The 27,410-nt window shown below is 47.3% G+C and overlaps 1 protein-coding gene across 2 annotated transcripts in view; it reads right to left on the bottom strand.

Annotated features, from left to right (window-relative positions):
* The window catches only part of dio2 (iodothyronine deiodinase 2), a 55,981-nt gene extending 29,288 nt beyond the window's left edge, over positions 1 to 26,693 (bottom strand). For both annotated transcript variants that reach the window (XM_069915988.1, XM_069915987.1), the window contains exons 1-2: positions 25,176 to 26,693; positions 16,836 to 16,959 (exon numbers count right to left, since the gene is read on the bottom strand). In XM_069915988.1, coding sequence (XP_069772089.1) covers positions 25,738 to 26,496 — 759 coding nt within the window. In that variant the 5' untranslated portion in view covers positions 26,497 to 26,693 and the 3' untranslated portion in view covers positions 16,836 to 16,959; positions 25,176 to 25,737. The remainder of the gene's footprint in view (positions 1 to 16,835; positions 16,960 to 25,175) is intronic.
* Positions 26,694 to 27,410: the final 717 nt, after the last annotated feature.

Raw genomic sequence — 27,410 nt, 5'->3', positions numbered from 1 at the left:
CTCCCTTTGCACTCTTCCCTCCACATCCTCATCCCTCTCTCCTGATTGGCCCCTCACTCCCTCCATCTCTCCCACGCAATTCAAAATACTGTAAGTACCATCAATTTGTTGCTTTAAGACTCAAGGCTCTCCTCAATGAGTCCGTTACCCTGGCAACATGTCCAACATTATCCAAGGCTACTTCACTGTTCAAATCTCATTTAGGGTCTTGGTCACTTGAACATCCAGAGAAATCAAATGCAATGCTTTAAGTAAGAATCTATTCAAGTATAATATTATGCAGATATTATTGAGGAATAGTGAAACTCGACCAGTGGGTGTTAGCCATACAGAATGCAGCCTGGGGAACAGGCTCTGAGATGCACCCTATCTGCCATAAATACAGTAGCATTGTAACTAGCCCCACCTGCCTGCACGTGGTCAATACCCTCTGTCCCCTGCCTGCCATGTGTCTTTAAAAGCCTCCAAAACATTGCTTCTGCTTCCATCACCTCTCCAACACCACCATCAGCCTCCCACTACATCTCTGCCTTGGAAATCTCCTTTGAACTTTCCCCTCTCACTTACGTGATAAGGATTCCAGGCTGGCTACCCTGCCGAAGACTCTCTGATTTTTCTCCACTTTTATTCCAAGGAAACATTCCTGGTTGTTGCAGCCTCTCTTTGTAGACGTAGCAATTAGCCGTTATAGGGCCAGTGGGGTTTGAATCCTGTGCTGTCTGTTAGGAGTTTGTACATTCTCATCGTGTTTGCATGGGATCTGGTTTCCTCCAACTGTTCGAAGTGTAGTGGGTTGTAGGGTAATTGGGTGTAAATTGGGCAGCACAGCTCGCAGGCCTGCAACCCTGCTCGATGTCTAAAACTTTAAATTCTAGCACCTCGCCGAGGTCTCTGCATCCTTTCTCTAGTGTGGAGACTAGAACCGTATGCAATGCAAACTGAAGAACTTCCAGAGAGAGAGAGAGAGATCAGTCACTTCAGAGAGAAGGCAGCTTAGGGAGGCTCCATAGGGAGCAAAGATGGCCTGCTGAGTTTCTCCTGCATTTTTATATATCTCAGTACCATCATAGGGGCTGCATACTTGCTCATTTAACTCCATTCACCCTGATTTTATTGTTTTGGGGTTCATTCAGGAGTCTAGCAACAGTGGGAATGAATTTTTCCTGGACTTACAGATCATGATTAATTGTATTAATTGAGGAAACTCAGCAGGTCAAATAATGTACTTTATAGAGAGACTATAAAGATGTTTCAGAATTGAGCCCTTCAAGGTATGAGCAAAATACTTTGATGAAAGACTCAAGCCCTTCGTGTTGATTATGCATCTTTATAGAACATTACAGCACAGACACAGGTCCTTCTGCCCTTCTAGTCCATGCCGAGCTATTATTCTCCCTAGCCCCTTTGGCCTGCACCCTGACCTTGTACCTGTCCAAATTCTTAAAAATTAAAATTGGGCCCGCATTCACCTCATTCCACACTCCCACCACTCTCTGTGTGAAGAAGTTTACCCTAATGTTCCCTCTAAATCTTTCCACTTTCACCCTTAACCCATGTCCTCTGGTTTGCATTTCATCTAACCTCAGTGGAAAAAGCCTACCTGTATTTACTCTATGTAGACCTCTCATAATTTTATATATCAGATCTCTTGTTCTTCTGTGCTCCAGGGAATAAAGTCCTTTCCTGTTTAACCTTACCCTGGAACTCAGTTCCTGAAGTCCTGGCAATATCCTAATAAATCTTCTCTGCACTCTTTCTATCTTATTGATATCTTTCCTATAGTTAGGTGACCAAAACTGCACACAATACTCCAAATTTGGCCTCACCAATCTCCTGCACAATTTTACCATTGGTGAGACCAAATTTGTACAACTTTGCTGTAACATCCCAACTCCTGTACTCAATACTTTGATTTATGAAGGCCAAAGTGCCAAAAGCTCTCTTTACGACCCTATCCACCTGTGACACAACTTTCAGGGAATTATGTATCTGTATTCCCAGATCCCTCTGTTCTACCACACTCCATATATTAACTCCATAAAATACACCTATTTGACCCGCTGAGTTTCTCCAGCATTGTGTTTTTAGTTCAACCACGTTGTCTGTACCATGGTCAGTGCCCCTACACCAGATAATGCCTCTGATCACTGTGAGATACCACTGACCCCCAGCATGGTCAGTGCCTTCCCTACCGAGTACAGTTTTGGGCGCCTTATTTGACAAAAGACGTGTTGGTGTTGGAGAGGGTTCAGAGAAGATTTACTAGAATGATACCAGGAATGTAAGGTTTAGCTGACGGTGGTTCTCAACCTTTTTCTTTCCACTCACATACCATTTTAAGTATTCCCTATGCCATCAAAGCTCTGTGATTAGTAAGGGATTGCTAAAGGTGGTATGTGGGTGGAAAGAAAAGTTTGAAAACCACTGTTTTAATCATACCTCATTGACTCGTTATGTGCACGGTTTCATAACTCCAAAGGAAATGGATCAATGACAATTTTTCTCAAGCAAAATATTTCAGTAACAATTGGGTCTAGAGCAGTGATTCCCATCCTTCCCTCCCCATTCACATCCCACCTTAAGCAACCCCTTACTAATCACAGAGCATCAATGGCATAGGGATTACTTAAAGTGAGATGTGAGTGGGAAGAAAAAGGTTGAGAACTATTGGGTTAGCATATGAGGAACAATTGTTGGCTCTTGGACTGTACACATTGGAATATAGAAGGATGGTGGGCAGACATCATGGAGGCATTTCGAATGTTAAAAGGTCTGAACAGAGTAGATGTGAAAAGGATGTTCCCCATGGTCGGGGAGTCTAGGACACAAGGGCACATCTTCAAGATAAAAGGGTGCCCATTTCAAACAAAGATTGGAAAATTCTTCAGTCAAAGGGGCATGAGTCTGTGGAACTTGTTGCCACAGGTGGCTGTGGGCGCATTTATGGCAGAGATTGAGGTATTTGACTATCAGGGCATCAAGGGTTATGGGGAGAAGGCCCGGGAGATGGGCTGAGTGGGAGGACGGATCAGCTCATGATTAGAATGGTGGAGCAGACTCGATGGGCTGATGGGACTACTTCTGATCCTATATCTTGTGAAATACATTGACTGAAAGGGTCGATCTAGAACAGTTTTTGTGCAGCTATGATCCCTTTAGGACTCTGCTCAAAGTTTGTGGGCCCCCTTCCCTGTGAATCAGTCAACTTTTCGTTTCTTCTCCCTACCGACGACATAAAAAAATATTGATGTTACGTGAGGTGAAAAGAAAGCAAGGCTTTTCCTTGCATGTACTGTGGCCTCCAGGGGGACCTGTTGAAAATGGCTGATCTAGACGATCGACAAGGAGGGGATTGTGGAAAGGGTTAAGTGCAGCTGAGAGCAAGTGGAAATATACTGACTGAGGCAGAAAATCGCTAAGATTGACAAACCTCTCATGTACGTGACAGGTGGAATCTGGAGTTACTAACTTTTTATCCGTGACTGACAGATAGAAGCAAATTAGATTTAACTGAAGCATAGAATAGCTGGAAAAAACAAGATCATTTGTATTAACTCTGTAACCTCTTGTCCTTGAAGGTATCCTGCTTATCAATACTAATATCTATTATAGAAGAGTGGAGCAAAAACTTGTTTACTTTGATGTACGAGATCTGAGCAAAATCGTCTTTCTTCATATCATCAGCAATGGGGTCTCTCCGTGATATCGTGAAATAAAGCTTCGTAGATAAAGTTTCCATCTCTAAGAGAGTTTTATCCATCTGAAGGGTAAATTTCTTCGATATGTGGAAACTTACAATTCAAAGGCAATCAATAACAGTAATAATATAAACAACAATCTATCTGTTCCCTACCTCACAACTATCTGTTTAAGACAGAGGTTTTCAACCTTTTTCATCCCACTCACAAACTGTTTTAAGTAATCCCGATACCACCGGAGCTCTGTGATGAGTAAGGGATTGCTTAAGGTGCGATGTGAATGGGAAGGTTGAGAATCACTGCTCTAGGCTCAATTATTATTGAAATAATTTGCTTGAGAAAAACTGTCATTGGCCTATTTCCTCTGGAGTTATGAAGCCATGCACAGAATGAGTCAATGAGGTACAATTAAACCAGTGGTTTTCAAACTTTTTCTTTCCACCCACATACCTCCTTAAGCAATCCCTTACTCATCACAGAGCACCTATGGTATAGGAATTACTTAAGGTGGTATGTGAGTGGAAAGAAAAAGGGTGAGAACCACTGGTTTAAGAGGAACAGGAGCCTGTGCAGCTGCAGAGGCTGTGGGAGCGCTGGAGACAAATCCGTAGACACTCAGTGACTCTGAAGGCACTCTCTCTTTATGCTTTTTTTTCCTCTCGTACTGGAAGGGTGACACTAATGGCAACTCTATCTGCCTTAAGGCAGGCAGAAGGCAATTCCATGTAATCTTATATGTTCGGCACTATTACATGACATTAAAGGAATCTTGAATCCATGTGCCTATCTAAGATTACATGTTTCTATTGTACCAGCTTCCAATACCACCCCCTGGAATGCATTCCAGACACCCACCACTGTCATTTGACATCTCCCCTAAACTTTCCTCCTATCATCTTAAACAGATGTCCTCTGGTGCTTGGCATTGTCAGCCCAAAAAGTTCTGCATCCATTGCAAAGGGCAGTGGTGCCCTTTGGAGTACTGTCAACAGCATTGGTCATTTTAATTAGGGAAGGATATTAATGCATTGGGAGCAGCTCAGAGAAGATTTTCGAAACCAACAATGCAACAAACAGTGTCTCAAGAGGAAATCATGAAAATGAGGGTCTTATATCCACTATAGTTCAGGGGAATGAGAGGATTTGACTGAAAGATGTCCTGTTTAAGGGGTGGTTCACGTAGTTTAAGTGTGTAGCTGGTACAAGAAGGCCTCAAGCCTGAAACGTTGGTGATATATCTTCACTTTTGCTACATAAAGGCACTGTTTGACCTGCTGAGTTTCTCCAGCATTTGTGTGTTTTTTCATTTAACCACCGGTTTCAACAGAATCCTGCGTTTTACCTCTGGTTCAAGAAGGAGTCTTCCCTTGGGTGAGAAGGTGAAGAGGGTCTTGACACGGTGGATGTGGAGAGGACGCAATTCACAAAAGTACTAGAGAAACTCAGCAGGTCACACAGCACCCGTATGAAGTCGACGTTTTGGGTTTGAGCCTTTCGTTGGCCTGAATACAAAAAAAAGGGGGGGAGGTGGGAAGAGGAGAGGAGGGGAAAAGGTGAAGTAGGAAGAACACAGGCTAACAGGTAGGGCAAGTGAAACATGAAAGTCTGTAGATACTATGATTGTAGTTAACTCACAGAGATGCTGGAGAAAGTCAGCAGGTCTCGCCATGTTCACGGGAAGTAAAGATGTGTTACTGACGTTTCGGGCCTGCGCCCTTCCTCAAGGTATGGTGTCTGAATTAAAGACTGGGGAGAGAAAGGGGGAAGAATGGGAGGGGGAGGAGACCAGACCAATTGACAAAAGGTGTTAATTGAATAAGAGGAAAGGTGGGAATAGATTCTTGCTCTGTGAAAGGAGACAGAAAGAAAGGAGGGGGGAGAGAGAGAGAGAGAGAGAGAGAGAGGAAAGGAGACTGGGGTTGAAGATGGGGGGAGGTTTAACAGAAACTGGAGAAGTCGATGTTAATGGCATCCAGTTGGAGGGTGCCTTGACAGATGAGGTACTGTTCCTCCAATTTGCAGGTGATAAGAGGTAACAGGTGGATCTGGGTGTTCCCTCCTGTAGTAGAATCTCAAACTGAAAGTCACCATTTCAAAATTTGGACTCAGACATTTATGTCATGGATAAAACAACATTTTTTTTCCCTCAGGGGGTTTATGAGTCTTTACTCGAATGTGATGGAGGGAGATGTTTGAATAATTCTTTTGCAGGGGTACAAAGTTCAGGTTACAAGCAGAAAAGCCACAATTTTATTGAGTGACAGAAGAGGAGTGAAAGGCCGAATAGTCTACTCGTGCACTTGGGCAGTGATGAGTTTCAGGACAATTGTGGAGAGTGTTGATAACAATGAGTTTATTGTCCTACGCATTGTACAGCGTGCAAATGCAATGGAATTCTTACTTGCTGCAGCCAAACAGGTACTTTGTGGAAGAAAAAGAATTACAATAATCACAAGATCACAAGATACAGGAGCAGAGTGGGTCCATTGGCCTGTCGAGTCTGCTCCACCATTCTAATCATGAGCTGATCCATCCACCCAGCCCCACTTCCCAGCCTTCTCCCCGTAACCCTTGATGCATATGATAAATTAAGAAGAGACATTAAGTACAAAAGATGGATAGACATTAAATATTTGCAGCTACCATGGGACAAGATAAAATGTGGTGCTGGAGCAGTCCCTGATTAGTGTAACAAGACCCTGACAGCCATTGGAATGAAACTATTCTTGAACTTAGAGGTTCTGGGCTTCAGGCTTCTGTCCCTTCTGCAGTGAGAGGAGGTTGTGACCAGGTGAAGGAGAAGCCTGCGAGATGGCCCTACAGGGAAGGTCACCACACCAGTGGACCAGGAGTGGCTCAGCGTCTGCCGGTGACTTCCAGTCGAAGGACCCACACGGGCTGAGGGCTGCTGAAGACGGGCCTCAAGGGAATCAAACACTGGAACCGGAATTTGAGAGGGGTTCTGAAGGCATAGAAGGGCTCCTGAAGGGCCTCGGGCGCTTCCTGATTGTGTCAGGGGCTTGAATCTGAAGCTCAGGTTGCTGATGGATTGAACAGGAATCTATGAGGCTGTGGGAGCACTTGAGGTGAGCCCAAGGACACTAATTTTCTCTGAAGGGGCTCTCTTTTGCTTCTCTTTCTCTTACTGTTAGGGGCGTCGGGCAATGCTCATGGCAACCATTTGTTTGCCTTACGACAGACGAAAGTATATCATGCATATTACCATTTTTACATTATTACGCAATATAAAATGAACCTTGACCTTTAGGACATAGTTTCCCAAGCTGGGTTCCGTGGAAAGGTGTCGGGGTTCTGCAGAAGAAATTACCTGTTTTTATTTAAATTGCTTATTCTCTCTGTTTTTAATGCAATATGTTCCTGGGATGGCAGCAAACAGTGCTCTCCACCCTAAGAAAACAAAATGGCGTCATGAGGCCTGACATCATTTTCAACCAATGAGAATCTGATTTATTTTGGGGTGGGTGAAGCTGGCCATATTTTAAATATTCCACATGTGCAAATATTAAGAACCATGGATCGTTGGATTAAAAAAGAAACTAGAAGACAGGTCGATTCATCTGAAGAAAATACTGAGCTGCCGCCACTTTTTCATGAAGATTCTTCAATCACGCCTACATCGGAAAATTCAAGTGTTATAAAGAAACAAAGGTATGATGGAAACTACGTGTCTCTTGGATTCACCTCAGCCGGGAATAAAGAGGCACCAGGCGCATGATTTTCATATTATGCATGTGGTAAACCACTGTTGTGCCATGATTGGGTGCTGCCGGTTGGATATGGTTCCTGGGACTGATCCTACCCATAACCCCTTTCTGTTTCGATCAGTCAATGAGATTGATGGTTGCTTCAGTCTTTCGTTAGTAAAAGCCTGATAGTTTCACATCTCCAGCCTTTTGTGATCATTGATGGTACATCAATTATTTTTACTAAACTTTTTTTAAAAAAAGCATGGAACAGTAAAATAAAAGCCTGAGAAGCTCGACATCGACCTCCCGGTCACCGGACGCCTCAAACATGCTCGAACTTTGGCTACGCTGCCCCGAAAATTTCTTGGTCACAAATGCCTCACCATGGACGGGAACCAACTGAGACTTCTCCTTTCATGTGTCAGGCCCCAGGTTTTCCTGTTGATCAGCGATGCCAGCTCGTACCAAGCAGCTATGGAGGCCCAGTATTGCAGGAAGGTTAATGAGGTCAACACCAGGCATCTCCTGGCCACCAGAAAACAGTGACCTGGTGAGTCGAGTGCTGAGTACCTGCGGGCCCTTCGGATCCGGTGTAAGGCCGTGCCAGCTGCCTACATGGCCAGTATTGCTCTGGGAACATTCGCAACAGCCAGTGGAACAAAAAGTTCTCAATCTGCAAAGGGCAGTTAGAGTCTGGAGGTGGCTCTCCAGAACTCAGGTGATTACTTTGCTGCAGGCATTGCTATCTTCCCGCCCCATGAGTGACTGGTACCCCACTCTAGTGATCTGATCTTGGCCACCGTTGCGGGAGATCTCTCCAAGTGCTACTTGTGTGGGCAGGGTCAGCGTCCGAGGAAATGTTGCCCTGCCTAGGATGCAGTGAGCTCCAGGAAAAAGGGGGATTACGCCAAAGTTTGCCAGTCCAAGCCATCCGTGAGATCTAGCAGCGCCGCGTGCAGACAGTCGCCACTCCAGGCAGCGTGATCCGCGCCATCTTCCCTGCACTCCAGTGACAAATCATGCAGGCTGCCATTTTGGACTGCGTGTTAAATGCCATTTTCCCAGGCATACGATAGTACAAGGGGTCCAGACTGGCCATCTTGGGGCCGAGGGCAGCTATCTTGAGCATGGGAGCACCTATCAGACATGGACAATGAATCCATACTGGCCTCCATCAACCTGACCCAAGAGGCAATGCATGAACCCACCAGGTCCATGATGGACGTCCAGGTAAACAGGTGCAATATCAACTGTTTAATTGATAATGGGAGTAAAGAAAGTTTTATCCACCCCGATTCTGCTAAACGAATGTCCCTTAAAGTATGGCCCACCAAACAAAGCATATCACTTGTGTCCAAATCACACATGGCAGTTGCCCTAGGGACCTAGTGACCTTCACTGTTGGAGGTGTAGAGTACAAACACTTCAGACTGCTCGTTATGCCACAACTCTGTGCCCCCTTGCTACTGGGGCTGGATTTCCAGTGCCAACTTCTGAAAGTCACTCTGCACTTCAATGGACCTCTCTTCCCCCCTCACCATCTGCCACCAGGAGTAGAGGGTACTGCGCGGCTGACAGGGTGCTCATTAAGGTGGAGGTTCAGTGTTTATTGGGCAAGGGCATCATCGAGGCCACTAATAGCCCTTGGAGGGCCCAGGTGGTCATAAAGTATAGGATCTTCATAGACTACAGCCAGACCATCAACCGGTAAACACAGCTCGATGCATAACCCCTTCCCCGCATATCTGATATGGTCAACCAGATTGACCTGGTCAACGTATCACCAGCTCCTGATCCGCCCAGAGGACCACCAGTATACGAGCCCCCAGACGCTCCATCCCAAGGAACCTGTGCTTGTGCTCAAATGGACAGACTGTAGACTCTCCCCAATGAACCTTTGCCAACCTGGAGTTACTCGGTTTTTCCATTTTTTCTCGGAATACTCAGTTGATGAAGTCTGAACAATGACTAAAAACTGTAAGGTCTGCACTGAATGTAAACCCCAATTCTACCAGCTGGACAAGGCACATCTGATCAAGGCTACCCTCCCCTTTGAGCGCCTCAGCATTGATTTCGAGGGACCCTTCCCCTCCTCCAACTGGAATGTCTACTTCCTTACCATTATCGATGAATACTTCCATTTCCCCTTTGCCATCCCATGCCCAGACAGGACCACAGCCACAGTTATCAAGGCCCTCCAGAATATCTTCACTCTCTTTGGGTACCCTGGCTTCATCCACAGCGACTGGGGTACATCATTCATGAGTGATGAGCAGTGGTGGTACCTGCTGGCCAGGGGCATCGCCACTAGCAGGTCCACCAACTACAACCCTAGGGGTAACGGACAAGTGGAAAGGGAAAATGCCACCGTCTGGAAGGCCGTCCTCCTGGCACTGAGGTCATGGGTTCTCCCCATCTCCCAGTGGCAAGAAGTCCTCCCAGACGCACTTCACTCTGTCCGGTCACTTATGTATGTTCAACGGAGCATTAGACAGAGTTGATGGTGGGCATGTGTGATGGTCTGAGCCACATTCACAGCCCTCTGAACTTTCTTGAGGTCTTGGGGAGCAGTTCCCATCCCACGCAGTGATGCATTCTGACAGGATGCTTTCAACAGTGCACCTGTAGACATTGCTAGGGGATGCAGTTGATATGTTGAATTTCCTCATGGCCATTGCATCAATGTGGGAGGATCAGGACTGGTCACTGAAGGTGTTTACCCCTAGGAACTCCATGCTCTCTGCTATCTCCACCTTGATGATGTGAGGTCCACCCTTGTTGTCCACTGGTATCCACAAGACTGATCAGCAAAAACTGGGCTCATAAATCCAGAGGGGGGTTATTGAGGGCTCATTTACTGAATCAAAGTCCCAGAGCTCAGAAATAGGCCCACCAATCCACACTGTCCATATTACATAGCTGTGCCAGTCCCACTGACCCACATTTGGCTTGACGCCTTCTCTCCCTTGATGATTCAAGCTCTTCTTCAAGCTCTTCTTCAGCACTGCAAGAGTCTTCCCCCTTCCCCTCAGGACGTGTGGTCCACACCCCAACCACCATCTGGGTGAGAAGATAATCCCCCTCAATTCCCTCTAAACCTGCTCCCTCTCACCTCAAATCTATCCCCTCACATTTTCTTCACCTATCCACAGAGCTATAGAACATTACAGCACAGAAACAGGCCCTTCAGCCCCTCGAGTCTGTGCCAAAATATTATTCAGCCTGCATCTGTCCAAATTTTTATTCAATGTCAAAATTGAGCTTGGATTCACCACTTTAGCTGGCAGTGGATTCCACTCTCCCACTAACCTCGGAAGAGGTTTCCCCTGATATTCACCTGAAACCTTTCAAGCATGCTTGCATTTACTCTATCTATACCCCCCCCCCCCCATAATTTTAAATACCTCTATCAAATCTCCCCTCATTCTTCTATGCTCCAGGGAATAAAGTCCAAACCTGTTTACCTTTCCCTGTAACTCAAGTCGCACCAACAACCCAGTAAATCTTCTATGCACTCTTTCAATTTTTCTTGCAGTTAGGTGACTATAACTCCACATTTGGTCTCACCAATGTCTTATACAACTTTAGCATAATCTTCCAATCCCTGTACTCAATACTCCAGTTCTCCAGTTTCTGCTAGTCTACTCTCTTCCCTTCCCTTACCTCTCCACCCCCTTTCCTCTCCATTCACAGAGCCATCCCCTCCTCCCCCTGTCTGCTGCTGTGCCCCCCTCCCTTATCCACCTACAACCTCCTGCCTTTGGGACCGCGCTCCTCCCCCTGCCCCTCTCCCCCGTCCCCCTACCATTTTGTTCGGGCACCTGCCGACATTTTCCCGGTTTGACCTCCAGCATTGTTTTGAAGTCTGTACTCAATGCTTCCACGGAAAAGATGGTGTTTACAATCCATTCCACTCACAATTTTGCAGGAATGGAGGGATGTGAGGATAGACAGGGAAGGGCACTGGGGGATAATCAGCCATGGTCCCGTAACCCCTTCCTGCTCCCAATCCTCATGTTCCTTTCTCAACTGCAGCTGCCAGTCCATCAGTGTGTAGAGTCTGGATTCAGCTCCTGACTTGTGGACTGTCAGACATTCTTTTTCATTTAGAAGTATAGTATGATAACAAGCCCTTCCGGCCCACGAACTCACATTGTCCAAATACCCCCAGGTGACCAATTAACCAACTAACCCTGATCGTCTTTGGAAGGAGCTCCCGGAGGAAACCCTCAGGGAGAAGGTATAAACTCCTTACAGACAGGGCCAGATTCCAACCTGAATCGCTGTACTAGCGATGCACTAACCACTGGTTAGCCGCCCTGTCCATGGACTATTTTAGGCCATCACTTTCTGCACTGTTGCTCCTAATCCACCTGCATCACCTATTTTATCTGCGGTTTACACGGGTCCTCTTCCCATCCCACTCTTGACAGCCAAATCATTTTTTAAAGAAAACGTTATGATCGCTGGACGTTGATGAATAGCACTCCTGGCACTTCCTTAAAATGTGCCAGGATCCCATTGATTGACCTAAACTCACTCTGCCCTCGAGACTCTTCTACTTTATCTCATCCCCTCCAGTAATTCGAGAGAGATTCATCACAAGACTGAGATTCAGCCCTGTTTATGTCAATCTTCCACTTTCTTCCAACTCTTCCCATCTCTTCTCTCCCTCTCACCTCCTATCCTGCCTCTACCCTTCTCTCCCCCTCATTCTCTCCCCTTTCCTTAATTTACTTCCTCTCCTTCGTACTCCTCTCTCCCCTTTCCTTAATTTACTTTCTCTCCTTCATATTTCTCTCTCCCTTTCCCTCTTTACTCTCTCCTTTCCTCCCTCCCTCTCTCTCTATATTACACACACACACACACACACACACACACACACACACACACACACACACACACACACACGCACACACACACACACACACACACACACACACACACACACCTGTCCAATCTATGGGCACAATTCCAGCCCCAATCAATTATTCCTTCAGCTCACTAAAATCATCATCTTTGAATCTGTTCAATACCACAGTGATCAATCAGTTCTCTTCTCTCATTATTTTAGTTTGCACTCAGCGGTTACCTTTCACGTACCACAGACCAGACTCACCGAATGACTTGAAGCCCCAACCCTTTTCCCACTCATTCCCCCAATACTCCTCTCTTAATTAGTCAGCTCCCACAACTACCCAAGTGTGGGTTTGATTTACCTGTGGGCTGTGGTTCAGGATGACAAGCTCAGGTCCAAGTCTTTCTCAGGAAGATCCAAGCTTCAATGAAGAGTTCTGGCCCAAAATGTCGAAAGATCTTTTTCTCCCCCTGATGCAGCTTGAACCCACAGCGGATGGCAGTTCGCTCCAGGTTCCAGCACCTGAAGACTCTCATCCATCTCCAGAAGATCCACACCGACATGTTGAGGCAGCCCTACATCTCCTGAGGTGATGAGTTTTACAAGAGGTCAAACTGAGGGGCTATCGAGGAATGGGGAGATTTGGATGATCCCACAGTGCATTTGAAAGGGGAATGGAGCCCAAGGCCCTTGTTTATCCTCCAACCAACACGTCCATTTATTTCTGCATTTCCTTACCTCATAGAAGGAGGGCAGTTCGGCCAATCAAGTCATTGCTGGAATGAATTAACTGATGATAACGATAATGAGTTTATTGTCATACACATTGTTCAATGTATATCTCTACAGAGATAGGGGGAGAACAGTGTGATCAGAGTGGGATGGGTCCTCTCACATGAAGGTAGCTTTCCCGAAACACCGGCAAGTGTAGACAAAGTCAACGGAGGGGAGGTTGGCTAATGTGATGGCCTGAGCTGTGTTCTCAACTCACGGTAGTTTCCTGCAGTCTTGAGCACAGCATTTCCTGTCGCAAGCATTCCCTCCTCCCCTTGATCGCTACTGTCCCCTCCTTCCCTTCTCCTCCTGCCTTTGCGACCATACCTCCCCTCTCCCTCTGCTCTTTTGTTTGGATGCCTGCCAGCATTTTTCCATACCTTGATGAAAGGCTCAAGCCCGAAACGTTGGTTATGTATATATGAAGGTCGCTGTTTGACATGCTGAGTTTCTACAGCATTGTGTTTTAGTTCAACCACGGTGATACATCCAGACAGGATACTTGAGGTGGTATACCTGTAAACGTTGGTGAGTGACGTTGGGGACATGCTGAACTTCCTCGCGCTTCTGGGAAAGAAGAGTGGTCAGTGCACTTTCTTGCTTGCTGATGTTACCTACTCCCACGCACCTCAGCACTGTTGATATAAACTGGGGTGTGTGCTCCCCGTGGTCAATGACCAGTCAGTGATCACCCCTCTTCCATCAGGAAGAAGATTCACGAGTATGAGATCACGGCACCACCAGATTCAAGGACGGAGTCTTTCCCACCGTGATCAGACTCCTGAACGAACCTGAAAATAATAAAATGGTGCTGCCTTTGCTCGGGACTGACTATTCTCTCTGCTCTTCTGAACTGTGGCTCACTTGTGGCATCATGTATGAGATGTCCAACGAGATTGCTCACAAAACAACCTCTCTCATTGTGTGTGATAAGAAACTTGGACCTGACACTGTGTGTGGGTGAGTGGTAGAATCTTTCAAGGAGGGGGATTTGGGGAGGATAGGTTCTGAGAAAAATTTGCGGGGAGCGGTCTGCCCTGTGAATTGGCGAAGACCCAGCAAGGATGGGTATGTGAAAATATGTGACGATGTGGCTTGAAGGTCAGTGTGGGTGGGTGGGTGGGGGGGGGGTCTTGGGGGGATTGGAAGGTGTGAGTGTGGACATAAGCAACAGACATTACAAAAGGACATAGAGTCACACGTCATGGAAGCATATTCATTGGCCCAGCAGATCCAAGCCGGCCAGCATTTTCTCATTGGATTCATCCCAGTTCTCATTCCTGTAAAGAGTTTGCACATTCTCCCCGTGTCTATGTGGATTTTCTTCGGGAGTTCAAATTTCCTCCCACTGTTTGAAACGTACCAGGGGTTGTAGGTTAATTGGATGTAATTGGGCGGCACGGGCTGGTGGACTAAAATGGCATGTTGCTGTGCTGTAGGTTTACATTTTTTTTAAAAATTCCCCTTGATTCTGAGACGGGGACCAAGTGTAGTGTCTCTACATTTGCTGATGGGAAAGCAAATTGGCACAGAGTCTGTGAAGAGATATAGATAGGTTAAGTGAGTGGACAAAGGGTTGGCAGGTAGAGTACAATGTTGGTAAATGTGAGGAAATCCACTTTGGAAGGAAAGATTAGGCAGGTTACTATTTAGATGTGAAAAGTCACCACATGATCTCGTGTAGACACTTCCAAACCTCACCAGTCCGGTGCTCCCCTTAATGCAACTTCAATGCTGTGAGACTCTCTGCTTTCATCACACCTCAGTAACTCCTCCCGCAGCCCTCACACCCATCTCTATCTTGCTCAGTAGCTGAAAGACTCTCACCAGGCCTCAGGCTGCTGGAGACGAGCCCATGGGAACCATGTGGTGATACAACCACAACACTAGCCGTGCTCCCACTGGCGTACTGCAGGGGGAAACCACTGTACCTCCAGATAGGCAACCTGGGAGGCTGGCCCCACCTGGTTGGCTGTCAATCACCGACTTACATATAGACTCGAGCAGGGCCCTCCCAGGTCAGTTGGACACGTGGAGCCAGCAAATAACAGTCGGTCACACAGGAAGCCATCAAGATATGACAACTAGTGTGTACAGAGTTTAAGCTGATTAAAGCCTGTAGTACAGTCTTTCCTCGTGTTTTGTGTTTGCTTGCTGCACCACAACACGTCACAAACCAAGGATGGGGATCGGGATCTGTGAGGGAGCTGACAGTGAGCAGGGCTTCCCGAGGGGCCTCAGGTGCTGACAGCATTCTGATCATAACAGGGGATGGGGACCAGGAGCCGAGGAGAGAGACTCCGATGCCTGGAGATCAGGATCACCGGCTGTGCAGCTGCGGAGGTTACGGGGGCAAAGGAGGCGACGGGACCAGAGGAGGTGACAGGATCCATGGACACTCGATGGCTCTGAGGGGACCACCTTTCTCATCCTGATAGGGACAATGGTGTCTTTCGGTGTGTCATTACAGGGCAGACGGAGGAATACAAAGTCTGTGCATATTGTGTGGATGACAAAAACAGAAGCTTGGAACCTTCTCATTCCCCAGGTCCGAGGTTCCAGATTCCAGTCACCATCTGGATGAAAATGTTCTTCCTCAATTCCCTCTCAGTCTCTCACCCCTTGCCCTGAACCTATGCCCCTCTGACATGGTCGTCGCGGGGAAAAGATTCTTCTTTTTGACCCGTTCTCTGCCCCGCATAATATTTTATTTTCATCATGTTTCTGCTGCCTGGACATCAGAAGCACCTCAGTAAAGAGTGTAATGCTGTCTCGCAGAATGCAATCAATGTTGTAAGAATTATTGATCAAAGTATCGGTTCTTTAGTTCCAAAAAGGCTTATCTAAGCCACACAGGAGCAGTCAAAGGCACCACATCCAACCAACAAGCTCCTGTATCCATGGCAACATCAACTCTCAAGGGTCCTGCTGCTGCTTACACCCACCACCCCAACCACCTCCCACCCCCTTCCCAAACCTTTAACCGCTTTGTATTCTGCCCTTCCACGCAACCAAGGGCGTACCCCCACTGTGACCCACCCCCATTGTATCCTACTCAAGATGGGGAGGAGAGGGGGCTCACAGTAGTAGGGCCGCTGCCTCGCAGTTCCAGAGTTCCCAGGTTCAATCTGGACCTTTGGTGCTGTCAGTGTGGAGTTTGCATGCCCTCCCTCCCAGTGGCCTTGCGGGCTGCCTCCCCCATCCTAAAAGCACACAGGCTGATTGCTCAGTAAGCTGCTACAGATACCCCCCGAGAGCCTTGGATACCCGGGACAATTCTCCCGAGAGCCTCGGCTACCTGGGACGCCTCCACTGCTTCAATGGGCAGCGAATTCCATAGATTCATCACTCTCTGGGGAAAGCAGTTCCTCCTCACCTCTGTCCTAAATCTACTCCCCTGAATCTTGAGGGTGTCTCCTAGTTCTGGTCAATATCAGGGTTGTCTCGCAGGGCAGTATCAAATGGGGTTCCAGATCAAAGATGGTGCAAACAATGGAATGTGCTGGGTGTGGAGGAAAACGGTACTGTGAGCATGTCCAGGCACATCCTCACTGGGCTGGGCAGGCTGGCCCGCCTTCAATACCTGTAGCCCCTCTCCATAAGATTCCCTAATAAAGCCCTGGTCTCCTCCCTCAAACCTGCCTTGGACGTGAGCCAGCAGAATGTAGAGGCACATCTGGGTTTTCTGATCAATAAAGCCTTTGACCAGTTGCTTCGTGTCTGGAGGTGGTCATTGATCGTGCTGCACTGGGGAGGCGTTACTGTTGGCTGAATCAAGTGCGGCCATATTTGACTCACCTTTCCTCCGTATTCCAGATCTCTTGTTCTCCAGGGAACATCTGTCTTCGCCCCGGTAACCACAGCCCAAGACGGAAGGGTGTTCCAAAGTTCCATTACCATTCCTCAAACGGCTGGCCAGTTTCTGAATGAGAGGGAGAAAGGGATCATTAGCCTCTTGCGCAGGGAATCCATGACATGGACACCAAAGCAAGTTCCCACCTGCGTGGGGCTGCACCGACTCCACCTCGCCACCAGGTGGGGAAGCTCAGCCAACCTGCTGCACAACTTCCTTTTGCCATAACTCGACAGTAGGGAAACAGGCCCTTCAAATCCAAATTGTCCATGCCACCCAAGAGTTCCTCCAGCAATTCTTTGCTTACTCAAGATTCCAGCATCTGCAGATTTTGTGTCTTTCTACTCTTGTTTTCCAGCTTTCGGCTCACATCCCTCTGAATCTTTCCTACCCACGCAGGTGGTAAATATCTATCTAAATGTTCTTTGACCGTTACAATTGTCCTCAGTTCTACCAGCTTGTTCCATAGACTCGGCGCCCTCTTTGTGAAGAAGGTGGCCCTTGGGCCCCCTTCCAAATCTTTTCTCTCTTGCCTTGAATCTGTGTGTTGATTTGGAGTTAAACAGCAAAGTCTGCAGATGGTGGGGTCGAGAGCAATGCACAAACGGGCTGGAGAAACTCAGCAGGCCACGCAGTATCCGGGGGCGGGAAAATAACCAATGTTTCGGACCTGAGACCTTCGTCAAGAATAAGGAAAAGCAGGTAGATGTCTGAATAAAAAAGGTGGGGGGGACGGGAAGGAAGGGGAAGGGAAAAGTGCACATGCCAACAGGAAAACGGTCATAGGTAGACATGGGTGGGAGGGTAGAAGGTGAGACGCGACAGGAGGAGAGGATGAAGGGCTAAGGAGGGAGAAGGAAGGCAAAGGGGTTTGGAGCTGTGAGAAAGAAGAGAGAGAGAGAAACCAGGAGAAAGGGTTAAAGGAAATTCATTCATTGCTGCAGGTTTCTTTGCCAAGGGTTGAATTTAATCACCACGATGGCACAAATGGAAGTTGTTTATCACCCGGGCCCCTAGTCTGAGCTTTAGTAAGACCCCCCCTCCCAACTTTCCCCCCATGCCCCCTACCCCATCCTTCGTTGAATGGAATAAAGTGATAATGTTACGTTAAATAACATATTAGGGGGTCTCCAAAGTGCTTGATATCGACCTACAGCTCCAAAACAGGCCCTTTGGCCCTATTTGTCTGTGCTGACCAAGTTAGCCTGTGTTTGACCCATATCCCTTTAAACCCACCTATCCATGTACTTGCCTGCATGTCTTCTAGATGTTACAATTGTCCCTGCTTCTACCATATCCTCTGGCAGCTCGTTCCACATCCCCACCACCCTCTGTGTGAAGAAAGTGCCCCTTAGGAACATTTTAAATCTTTCCCCTTTCACCTCAAATCCATGCCTTCTAGTTTTATATTTCTCTGTTGAAATTATTAAATTTAGATGTTCAGCACGGTAACAGGCCCTTTCGGCCCATGAGACATGTTGCCCAGTTACACCCAATTAACAACAAGCCTGGAATGTTTTGTAGGGTGGGAGGAAACTGGAGCACCTGGAATAAACTTGTGTGGACACGGGGAGAACGGATAATCTGACAGACAGCACAGGATTCGAAACTTGATCGCTGACTCTGTAATGGTGTTGCACTAACCTCTATTCTAACTGTACGCCTCTTGACATTATGTGCACTGCAAATAAGAGCCCAGAGGTGATACAGGAAGTGAGGTCACATCCCACACATTCCCTTAGCAAGAAGAAGGTTGGCCACTGAGTTGAGGAGAAGTTACTCAGTGGGTTGAGAATCAGTGGCATTCCTTGTGATGGTCAAGGTTGAAGGGATTAGATATAGGAATGTGGGACTGAGTAGGAAGGTTGAGCGGAGGGATCAGGGGTGATCTTCATGAATGAAGCAGCACATAAACTCCTTCTGCTTTTGGACGATATTGGAGGACTCCTCAAATCAGCAAGCTTGTCAGCTGCAACACAAAGATTCTGTGGCATCTGGTCAACTGTTGTTTGGACCCACAAGATTTCAACGGAACCCAAGGCAGGTTAGGATAACAATGAAGATGTAACTTTCCCATTATGCAGCTCAAACCCATCCGGGTCACTGCAACAGTCTGCATGGCTGACTGGTACCAACTACAGGGCCACAATCGTCAGGGAGGTTCCAGAACAAATCAGAGAGTGGAAGTGGGCAGAAAGTACTCTGCTTGGAGGGTCAGTGATGAGTGGAGTTCCGCAGGGACCCCTGCTCTTTGTGATTTTTATAAATGACCTACAGTAGATGAAGAAGTGGAAGGATGGGTCAGTATATTTGTGGATGGCACGAAGGTTGGAGGAGTTGTAGATGGAGCTGAAGGTTGTTGTCGGTTACAACAGGATATGGGCAGGATGCGGAGTTGGGCAGAAAAGAGACAGATGGATTTCAATCTGGATAAGTGTGAGGTGATGCATTTTGGAAGGAGAAACCAGAAGGCTGAGGACAGGGTTAATAGTCGGATACATAACAGAGTAGAGGAACGGAGGGACCTTGGGAATCCAAAACAATACTCAAGGTAATCGTGCAGGTTGATAGGATAGTTAAGAAGGCCTCGATAGGATGCTGGCCTTCATTCATCAGGGGATTGAGTTCAGGAGTAGAGAGATCATGTTGCAGCTCTACAAATTTCTCGTAAGATCGCATTTAGAGTATTGTGTTCAGTCCTTGTCACCTCATTATAAGAAGGATGTGGAAGCTATGGAGAGGGTACAGAGGAGATTGACCAGGATGTTGTCTGGTTTGGAAATTAAGTCTTATGAGGCAAGGTTAGGAGAGTTGGGACTTTTCTCGTTGGAGCGCAGAAGGATGAGAGGAAACTTAATAGTTCTACAAGATTTTGAGAGGCATAGATGTGGCCAGCACCTGTTTCCCAGGGCGAGAGTAGCAAACACCAGAGAACACATGTACAAAGTGAAGGGAGGGAAGTTTAGGGGAAACATCAGGGGTAAGTTTTTTTACAGAGAGTTGTGGGTGCCTGGAATGGTGATGGAGGCAGGAACATTAGGGACATTTAAGGGATTCTTAGAAAAATAGAGGGTTATGAGGTAGAGAGGGTTTAGTTTTTTTTGGTAGGAATATATAGGTCGGCACAACATTGTGGGCCGAAGGGCCTATACCGTGCTGTAATGTTCTGCACATTACTTGGTGATCTGTGCCCTTCTCTTCCAACCAGCCTGGCAAAAACCAGGAGCTCGCCAACCAAGTGTGTGTGTGTGTGTGTGTGTGTGTGTGTGTGTGTGTGTGTGTGTGTGTGTGTGTGTGTGTGTGTGTGTGTGTGTGTGTGTGTGTGTGTGTGCGTGTGTGTGTGGGACCTCCCAACTCTGTGCCTTGCCACAGGAATACACGTTCCTCCCACAGGCTGTGAAACCCCCTCTTCCCCCACCCACCGGAAACTCTGGTTCGAATCCGGTGTTGTCTGTATGGACTTTGTACATTCTCCCTGTGTCTGCAAGGGATTCCTCTGGGTGCACCCTTCAAAAACATACAGGGATTGTAGGCCAATTGGTGTATTTGAGCGGTGCGTGCTGGTGGGTTAAGAGAGGCCTGTTACCGTGCTGTGTTTCTAAATTAAAATGAAAGGGAATCTGGATTAATCTGTGATTCATCCTGTCTAGTCACTTCAGTTCAACTTGAGGTAGAATGTGCTATCTTGCCTGGTCACCAGGTGACAGGAAATTAGACAAACACGGAGGTCTGCAAACACTGTGGTTGTAGTAAAAATCCCACAGAAATGCTGCAGGAATCAGTCGGACTTGCAGCGTCCATAGGAGATAAAGATACATTTATAACCCATATTTCTGGCCTGAGCCCTTCTTCAAAGAATAAGAACAGGAAGGTGTCAGAATAAAGACTGAAGAATGGGAGGGGGAGGACACCAGCCAACAAAAGGTGTTCATTGGACATAATAAGAGGAAAGGTGAGAATTGATATTGGCTCCATGAAAGAAGACAGAGGGAAAAGGGGGGAGAGAGACAGAGTTGGGGAAAGGTAATAGAGGAAGAAGAAGGTGGGGGAGGGGGAGTTAATGGAAACTGGAGGTCGATATTAATGCCATCTAGTTGGAGGGTGCCCCGATGGAAGATGAGGTGTTGTTCCTCCAATTTACGGGTGGTCTCAGTCTGGCAGTGCATGCGACCATGGACAGACTTGTCTGCGAGGGCATGGGATGGGGAAACTGAAATGGGGGGGGTGGGGGCACTGGGAGATCTGTGCTATTGCAGGAAAGGAGAGAAGAGCTTGCAGAGGGAGCAGGTAGGCCCTTCACCCCTGGGTGTGAGACTTCAGACTGGGGAAGCAGGAATTGCTTTCTTTGGAGTGGAGGTAGTTGAGAAACCTCTGAAGCTGGAACCGCAGGGATTCAGTAGGTTAGGCAGCATCCGTGGAGAGAAATGGACAGTCAACATTTCGGATGTGAACGCACATTTTCGAGACTGAGGGGAGATTGTGAACATTAGTTGATAGGATAGTTAAGAAGGCCTGTGGGATATTGACCTTCATGATTAGGGAGAATGAGTTCAAGAGTAGAGAGGTCATGCTATAACTCTACAAATCTCTGGTAAGACCATACTTAGAATATTGTGTTCAGTTCTGGTCACTTTATTACAGGAAAGATGTGGAAGCTATGGAGAGGGGGCAGAGGAGATTTACCAGGATGTTGCCTGGATTGGAAAATAAGTCTTATGAGGCAAGGTTAGGAGTGTAGAAGGATGAGAGGAGATTTAATAGAGGTCTACAAGATTATGAGAGGCAATAGATAGGGTGAACAGCCAGCACCTGTTTCCCAGGGCGGGAGTAGCAAACATTAGAGGACATCTGTACAAAGTGAAGTGAGGGAAGTTTAGGGGAGATGTCAGGGTTAAGTTTTTTTACACAGAGAGTTGTGGGTGTCTAGAAGGCTGGAACATTAGGGACATTTAAGAGATTCTTAGGCACATGGATGAAAGAAAAATAGAAGGTTATGGGTAGGGAGGGTTTAGTACTTTTTGTAAGGAATATATGGGTCGGCACAATATCAAGAGCTGAAGGGCCTGTACTGTGCTATAGTGTTTTATGTTCTATAAAGCTTTGGGAGGGGAAGGTGCTGAGGTGGAGCCCAAGGTAATAGGATAGAGGACAGCTGAAGGTGGGAGAGGCAGAGGAGTGGGGGTGGAGACCCGGGTGGGATTGTGTGGGCGGGAGGATGGTGAAAGTGAATGGGCTAGAAGAGTGGGAAAACAGCTGAAGGGCAGGTGGAAACAAAAGCCCCTTTCACACTGGCACCTTATCCCAGTAATTAACGGCCATTCTACCGGTTAAAGGGCCAGTGTGAACATTCGCGAGTCAGTCGACCACCAGGCAGGGCATATGATCCCCGGGTGCCCGTGGCCGATTAGCCCAGTGTGAAAGGGACATGGACTATCTCGGGACAAAGTAGTGATGTTTTACCATGAGTGCAGAAACGTGAAGGAAATAAAAGATTAACAAGGTTGAAACTTTGTTTAAATACATTAATCAGGATTTAGTAAATTGAATACAATGTATTTAAACAAAATTAATCATGCCTAATTATAACATAATTAAGCTTTATGTTCAGCACAGTACGAGCAATTCAGCCCCTGTTGTTGTGTCGACCTATATAAACCTACTCCAGAAAATCGTAGCTTGAGTAAAACACACATGAATAAGAGTGTGGGAAAGTACGCACACAATGTAATACAAAATACATGCATAAAGTATAAAGGACTGTGGGAAAGTGGTAGTGGCAATAAAACACATAGGCACACAATTTGTAACAAGTGTGGGGAGGTCAGAGCGGGCATGAACTACACATGCGCACGCTCACACGCACAAAATGAAGTGGGTACATCCAACAATCAAGGTAAAAGAGAGGAAAGGGAGAGAAAGAGAGGCAGAGAGTCAGAAGATAGAGAGAGTGAGAGAGAGAGAGCGTGAGAGAGAGAGACTGACTACAGGTAGGCAAGAAACTAACTGCCTTTTCCTTTAAAGCCCCCCATGTCACAGTGTGTCTTGGCATAATGGAAGGGCTGTATGCTCAGAGCACTCATATTGGGGCTTCTCTGCTGCACGGAATTCTGAGAGGGCAGGTCCGCCATCACTCGATGTGTCACTCAGGATGTCTCCAGTGCAGGATAGGAACCCCCTCCCCCTGGAGATGCCTGGTGGTGAGTGTGAAAGGACGCAGAGAACCGGTTAACTGTGGTCCAGTGTGAAAGGCAAAAACGGCTTCTTTAACTGATTCATTAAACAACTGATTTACTGGTTGGCCAGTGTGAAAAGGGCTAAAGACAAATCATCCAACCTCATACTGTATGACTCTGGAATCCTGCTGTGTTCATGGCTACACAGCAGCAACGTTTACCCTTCAAAGGTATTTCAGTAAGTTGGATTCTTGTTTTCGATGTGATCAGACGGCCAATACTTTTTTGCATACTGTTTGGCTTTGTGATCGATTGCAACAGTTTTGGAAAGGTATTCAATCTGTTTTTAACAGTTTATATAATATCCATCTTGTATTAGATCCCGATATATTTTTATTAGGGAACATGCAATCATTAATCGATTTAGGTTTAGAGGATTATCAGATTTCATTTATTTATTTAGCTTTAGTCGTGGCTAAGAAATGTATAGCACTTACTTGGAAAGATAGAAATATACTAACTTTAGATAAGTGGTATTTGGAAATGAAATTTTGTTTGACTATGGAAAGGATATCTTTTTCAATTCAGGATAAGATGTCTTTTTATAAGTTAAAGTGGACTCTGTTTGGTAATTATATGCATTTAAGTTTGATTTAAATATATGTTTAAGTGTGATATTTTAGTATTGAAAATTTTTTTTGTTGTTGTTAGAATTTTTTTAGGTTAAGTTTTATCTCTTTTTTTGTAAGTGGGTATTTTTTTTCATATATAATATTGTCAATTTTATTAACTCTTCACTCTTTATTTTGGGGGGAGGGTTGGACTAATTTTAAGTTAGACTATTAATATTGTGTTACAATTAATGGGGGGTTATATTGTGTAGTTTTCTGATGTAATATTGTAATCATACCTTTTTAAATTTTTTTTTCTATTTTTCTTTAAATGTAATTCTTTATTGTATTCATGTTATAAAAATTTTAAATAAAGTCTTTAAAAAAAAAGGTATTTCATTGGGGCACTACAACACTTTGGGAGATCCTGGGGATATTGTACTTCATAAACAAGCGTGCTGGAGAAACTTAGCAGGTCCCGCAGCGTCCATGGGAAGTGAAAGGGTGACCAACTTCTCGGGCCTGGGCCCTTCATCAGGAATAAGCAAAACTAGGCAGGTACCTGAATAAAAAGTGGGCGGTGGGGAGGAAGGAGCAGGGGGAGGAGCATAGGCTAGTAAGTCACAGGGGCAGTAGAGAAAAAAGTGAGTTGTGGAAGGATGGGGGTGGGGAAGCTGGAGGAAAGGAAACGGAGGTACAAGGGAAAGAGAGGGAGTCGGGGGAGGGGGTGAACAGAAACTGGAAAAGTCAGTGTTAATGCCGTCTGGTTGGAGACCACCTGCCTGTTTTTGCTTATACAGTCAAACTCCTGGTATCTGGCATCTATGGGGATTGGGAGATGCCAAATAAATGAGTTTTCCGGTTGCATGAGATTGTGTGATTAGTGGAGCTAATTTTTTACCTATTTATTTTCCACATTTTTTGGCCACTTACTTGAGGCTGCCAGTTGCTTGAATTCTGGCTATGGGGGATTTTACTGTTCTTGGTGAAGGACCCAGGCCCAAAACGTTGGTTACCCTTGGATGTTGTGGAACCTGCCGAGTTTCTCCAGCATGTTTGCGTACTGCATTTGACCCCAGCACCTGCAGACTTTCTGGTGTAACTGTGCTACATAATTGCAGGCCGTCGATTTTCATTGCACACAAAAGGTTGGGTAATTTTTTAATCACTACAGAGGAGCAGCAGGTCAGTTCCGAGAATTTATTACAATGCCACACTCGCACAGCATCACAGATCAATTCTAGATAACATAAATATACAGACACAGGAACTGAATCTCATGCAGCCATGCTCACGGTGGGAGACGGCTCGGGGATTTGGGGGTGGGCAGGCCCCTGTCTCTTCCAACAACTGACAGAGTGAGGAACTCATTGGTCAGCCGTTTTCATTGCACGAGCCCAGCCCCAATCCCACTGCTGTTTCCCCCTCCCCCCACAACCCCACCACCATTTTCAGTTCACCAGGCATGAGGCACGGCTCAATAACTTAAAGGGATGCTCACCTGGGATGTGTGTGTCCACCCACAGCGGAGGGCCGCACGGAGCAACATAGGTGAGCTCGCACTGGGGAGGTGCGGAACACTGCAGACCCTCCTCAAGTAAAACAAATGCTTAATAAACTACCCCGATCTTCAAAACCAATGTCATTAAATAACAAAGTCCACATAGAGAACAAAAAATCATAATTGACATTCAGCTCAACTTGTTTTGGAATTTTCCACTTTCAAAGCAACATTAGCCAGAGCTTATTCTCTCTTTACTTTCTTAGTTCTCTGAAAGTAAGATCAAATCTCAGCCTGCGGAGGGTCTCTGAGAAGGTGCTTCAACATTTCCAGTCCTTCAGCTCAAGAGGCGAGTTCCAGGAATCCGACCCAAAGGACTCTTTCCCTGATCCGGGATAGCATTGAGGGGATCCTGTGGGAGGTGGTGCTCCCAAGCACCAAGGGGCGTAAAGGGGCGGGTTGGAGAGGTGTCGGTCTCTGCCGGTCGTTCAATCTCCCTCCCAAGCACCTGGTGGGGAGGGCACGACGTGAAGTGGGGGGGCAAGGTGAAGTCCGTGTCCAGTTACACCTTGCTGGCCCCATGTTTCTCCAGCCAGGACTTGACCCCGGCCAGGCTGTAGAAGAAGGGTCCCTTGCCCCCGAGGTGAGCCACCTTGCCATGATGCACAATGCAGAAGCGCTCAGACGACACACCGTATGCCTTGTTGGCCTCATCATCCATGGAATCGGCCACCACCTGGCACCAGGGCTCCAGGTGGTAGCGGCGGAGGAGCAGGGAGGCGGCGGAGCAGCGCTCGGCCAGGCTACGGTGCCGACGCAGTTGGTGGGGGGATGCTGCCGCCCAGCCGTCCGAGGGGTGAGCCTCCTCGATGTAGACCAGCAGGAAATCGGCCGACCCAGACCGCTCCTCCGCCAGGCAGCGGAAGGCAGGCAAGGTAGCCACAAAGGGCGGTCACGTGGCTGAGCCAAAGTTGAGGACCAGCGGGCGGCCGGGGGTGGCTAGGTCCAGCAGGCGGCAGGGCGCCCCTCCTCCCCCGGCCCCCTCGCCCACCCGCACCACCCCCGCATTGGGGGCCACCCCGCCTGTTTTCACCCGCTTCAGGGCGTCCAGCAGGAAGCTCTGCCACACTGACCGCAGCCCCGCCAGAGTCAGCATGCGTCGGTGGACCCCCGTCCCCTCGCCAGACCCCCGGCCGCTCAGCAGGACCACCACCTGCTTGAGGAGAGCCACCGCGTCGTACACCCCCAGGAAGAGGCAGTTGGAGAAGAATCCCGGGAGAATCTGAAGCTTGATCAAGAGGTCCACGCTCAGCAAGCCCATGGCGTCACTCCACAGGGAGTTGGGGTCTTCTCCAGGCTGGGTTGGAGTCTCAACCTTCCTCTAACTCTGCTCCATTCTATTGCCCAAAACAACATGCACTAAAAGTCCTCCTCTTCCTCAGACAGATGTGGGTAGAGCGAAGCAGCAGAAATGAGATTAGTCCTGCAGCTCTGCTCTCTGCACTGTCTGCCACAGCTCTGCTCGGACCTGCAGTGAGCTCCCAGTCTCCAGCCCGAGACAGCTTTTATACACCCAGCTGTCCCTGATTACTCTGGCTTGGCCAAGCAGTACTAATCTCTGCTGAAGATCGTGACGTCGAGGGAGAAAAGTTTGCCCAGTCGTTTGAAAAAAAAACACACCGAGAGGAGGCATATGCTTTGTAAAACAAACAGGCTATTGCCACACATGAGGAACTCAGCTGGGTCAAGCTGCAGCGGAGGGAGAAAAAGGACGGTCGATGTTTCGAGTCAGAGCCCTTCTTCATCGGGAGTGTAAACAGTTAGAACAGGGGGACGGGCACGTGCGATCGTGAATATGATGGGAGATTTAGGGACTGAAGGGCATCACAGGGGCTTGAGTGCATTCTGGATGGTGATGACCACATTATAACTCAAACTTGTGTGTAATGAAGTGTGGTATACTGTATTAACGTCACTTCCTGTCTTCACTGCATAAACCGCCTGTGTTAAAGGAAAACAGGTAGGGGTGAGATGGGGACTCCGCAGAGGACTGGTGAACCCGGCAGAGGTGAGCATTTCACACAGGATGGTGCAGTTCCTACAGATAAATGGGTCAGAGGTCAATGCCAGGACCATAAGAGTGGCAGAGAGGATTGCTCCTTACCCCCTCCCTCCACCCATCGAAGTGATCTACTGGGACCCATTGTCTAAAGAAGGTATGCAAAATCGTTGAGG

The sequence above is a fragment of the Narcine bancroftii genome, chromosome 2 (assembly GCF_036971445.1).
Source record: "Narcine bancroftii isolate sNarBan1 chromosome 2, sNarBan1.hap1, whole genome shotgun sequence".
Taxonomy (NCBI): Eukaryota; Metazoa; Chordata; class Chondrichthyes; order Torpediniformes; family Narcinidae; genus Narcine; species Narcine bancroftii.
The sequence above is the reverse complement of the archived record's forward strand: the minus strand, read 5'-3'. Positions and strand labels throughout refer to the sequence as shown.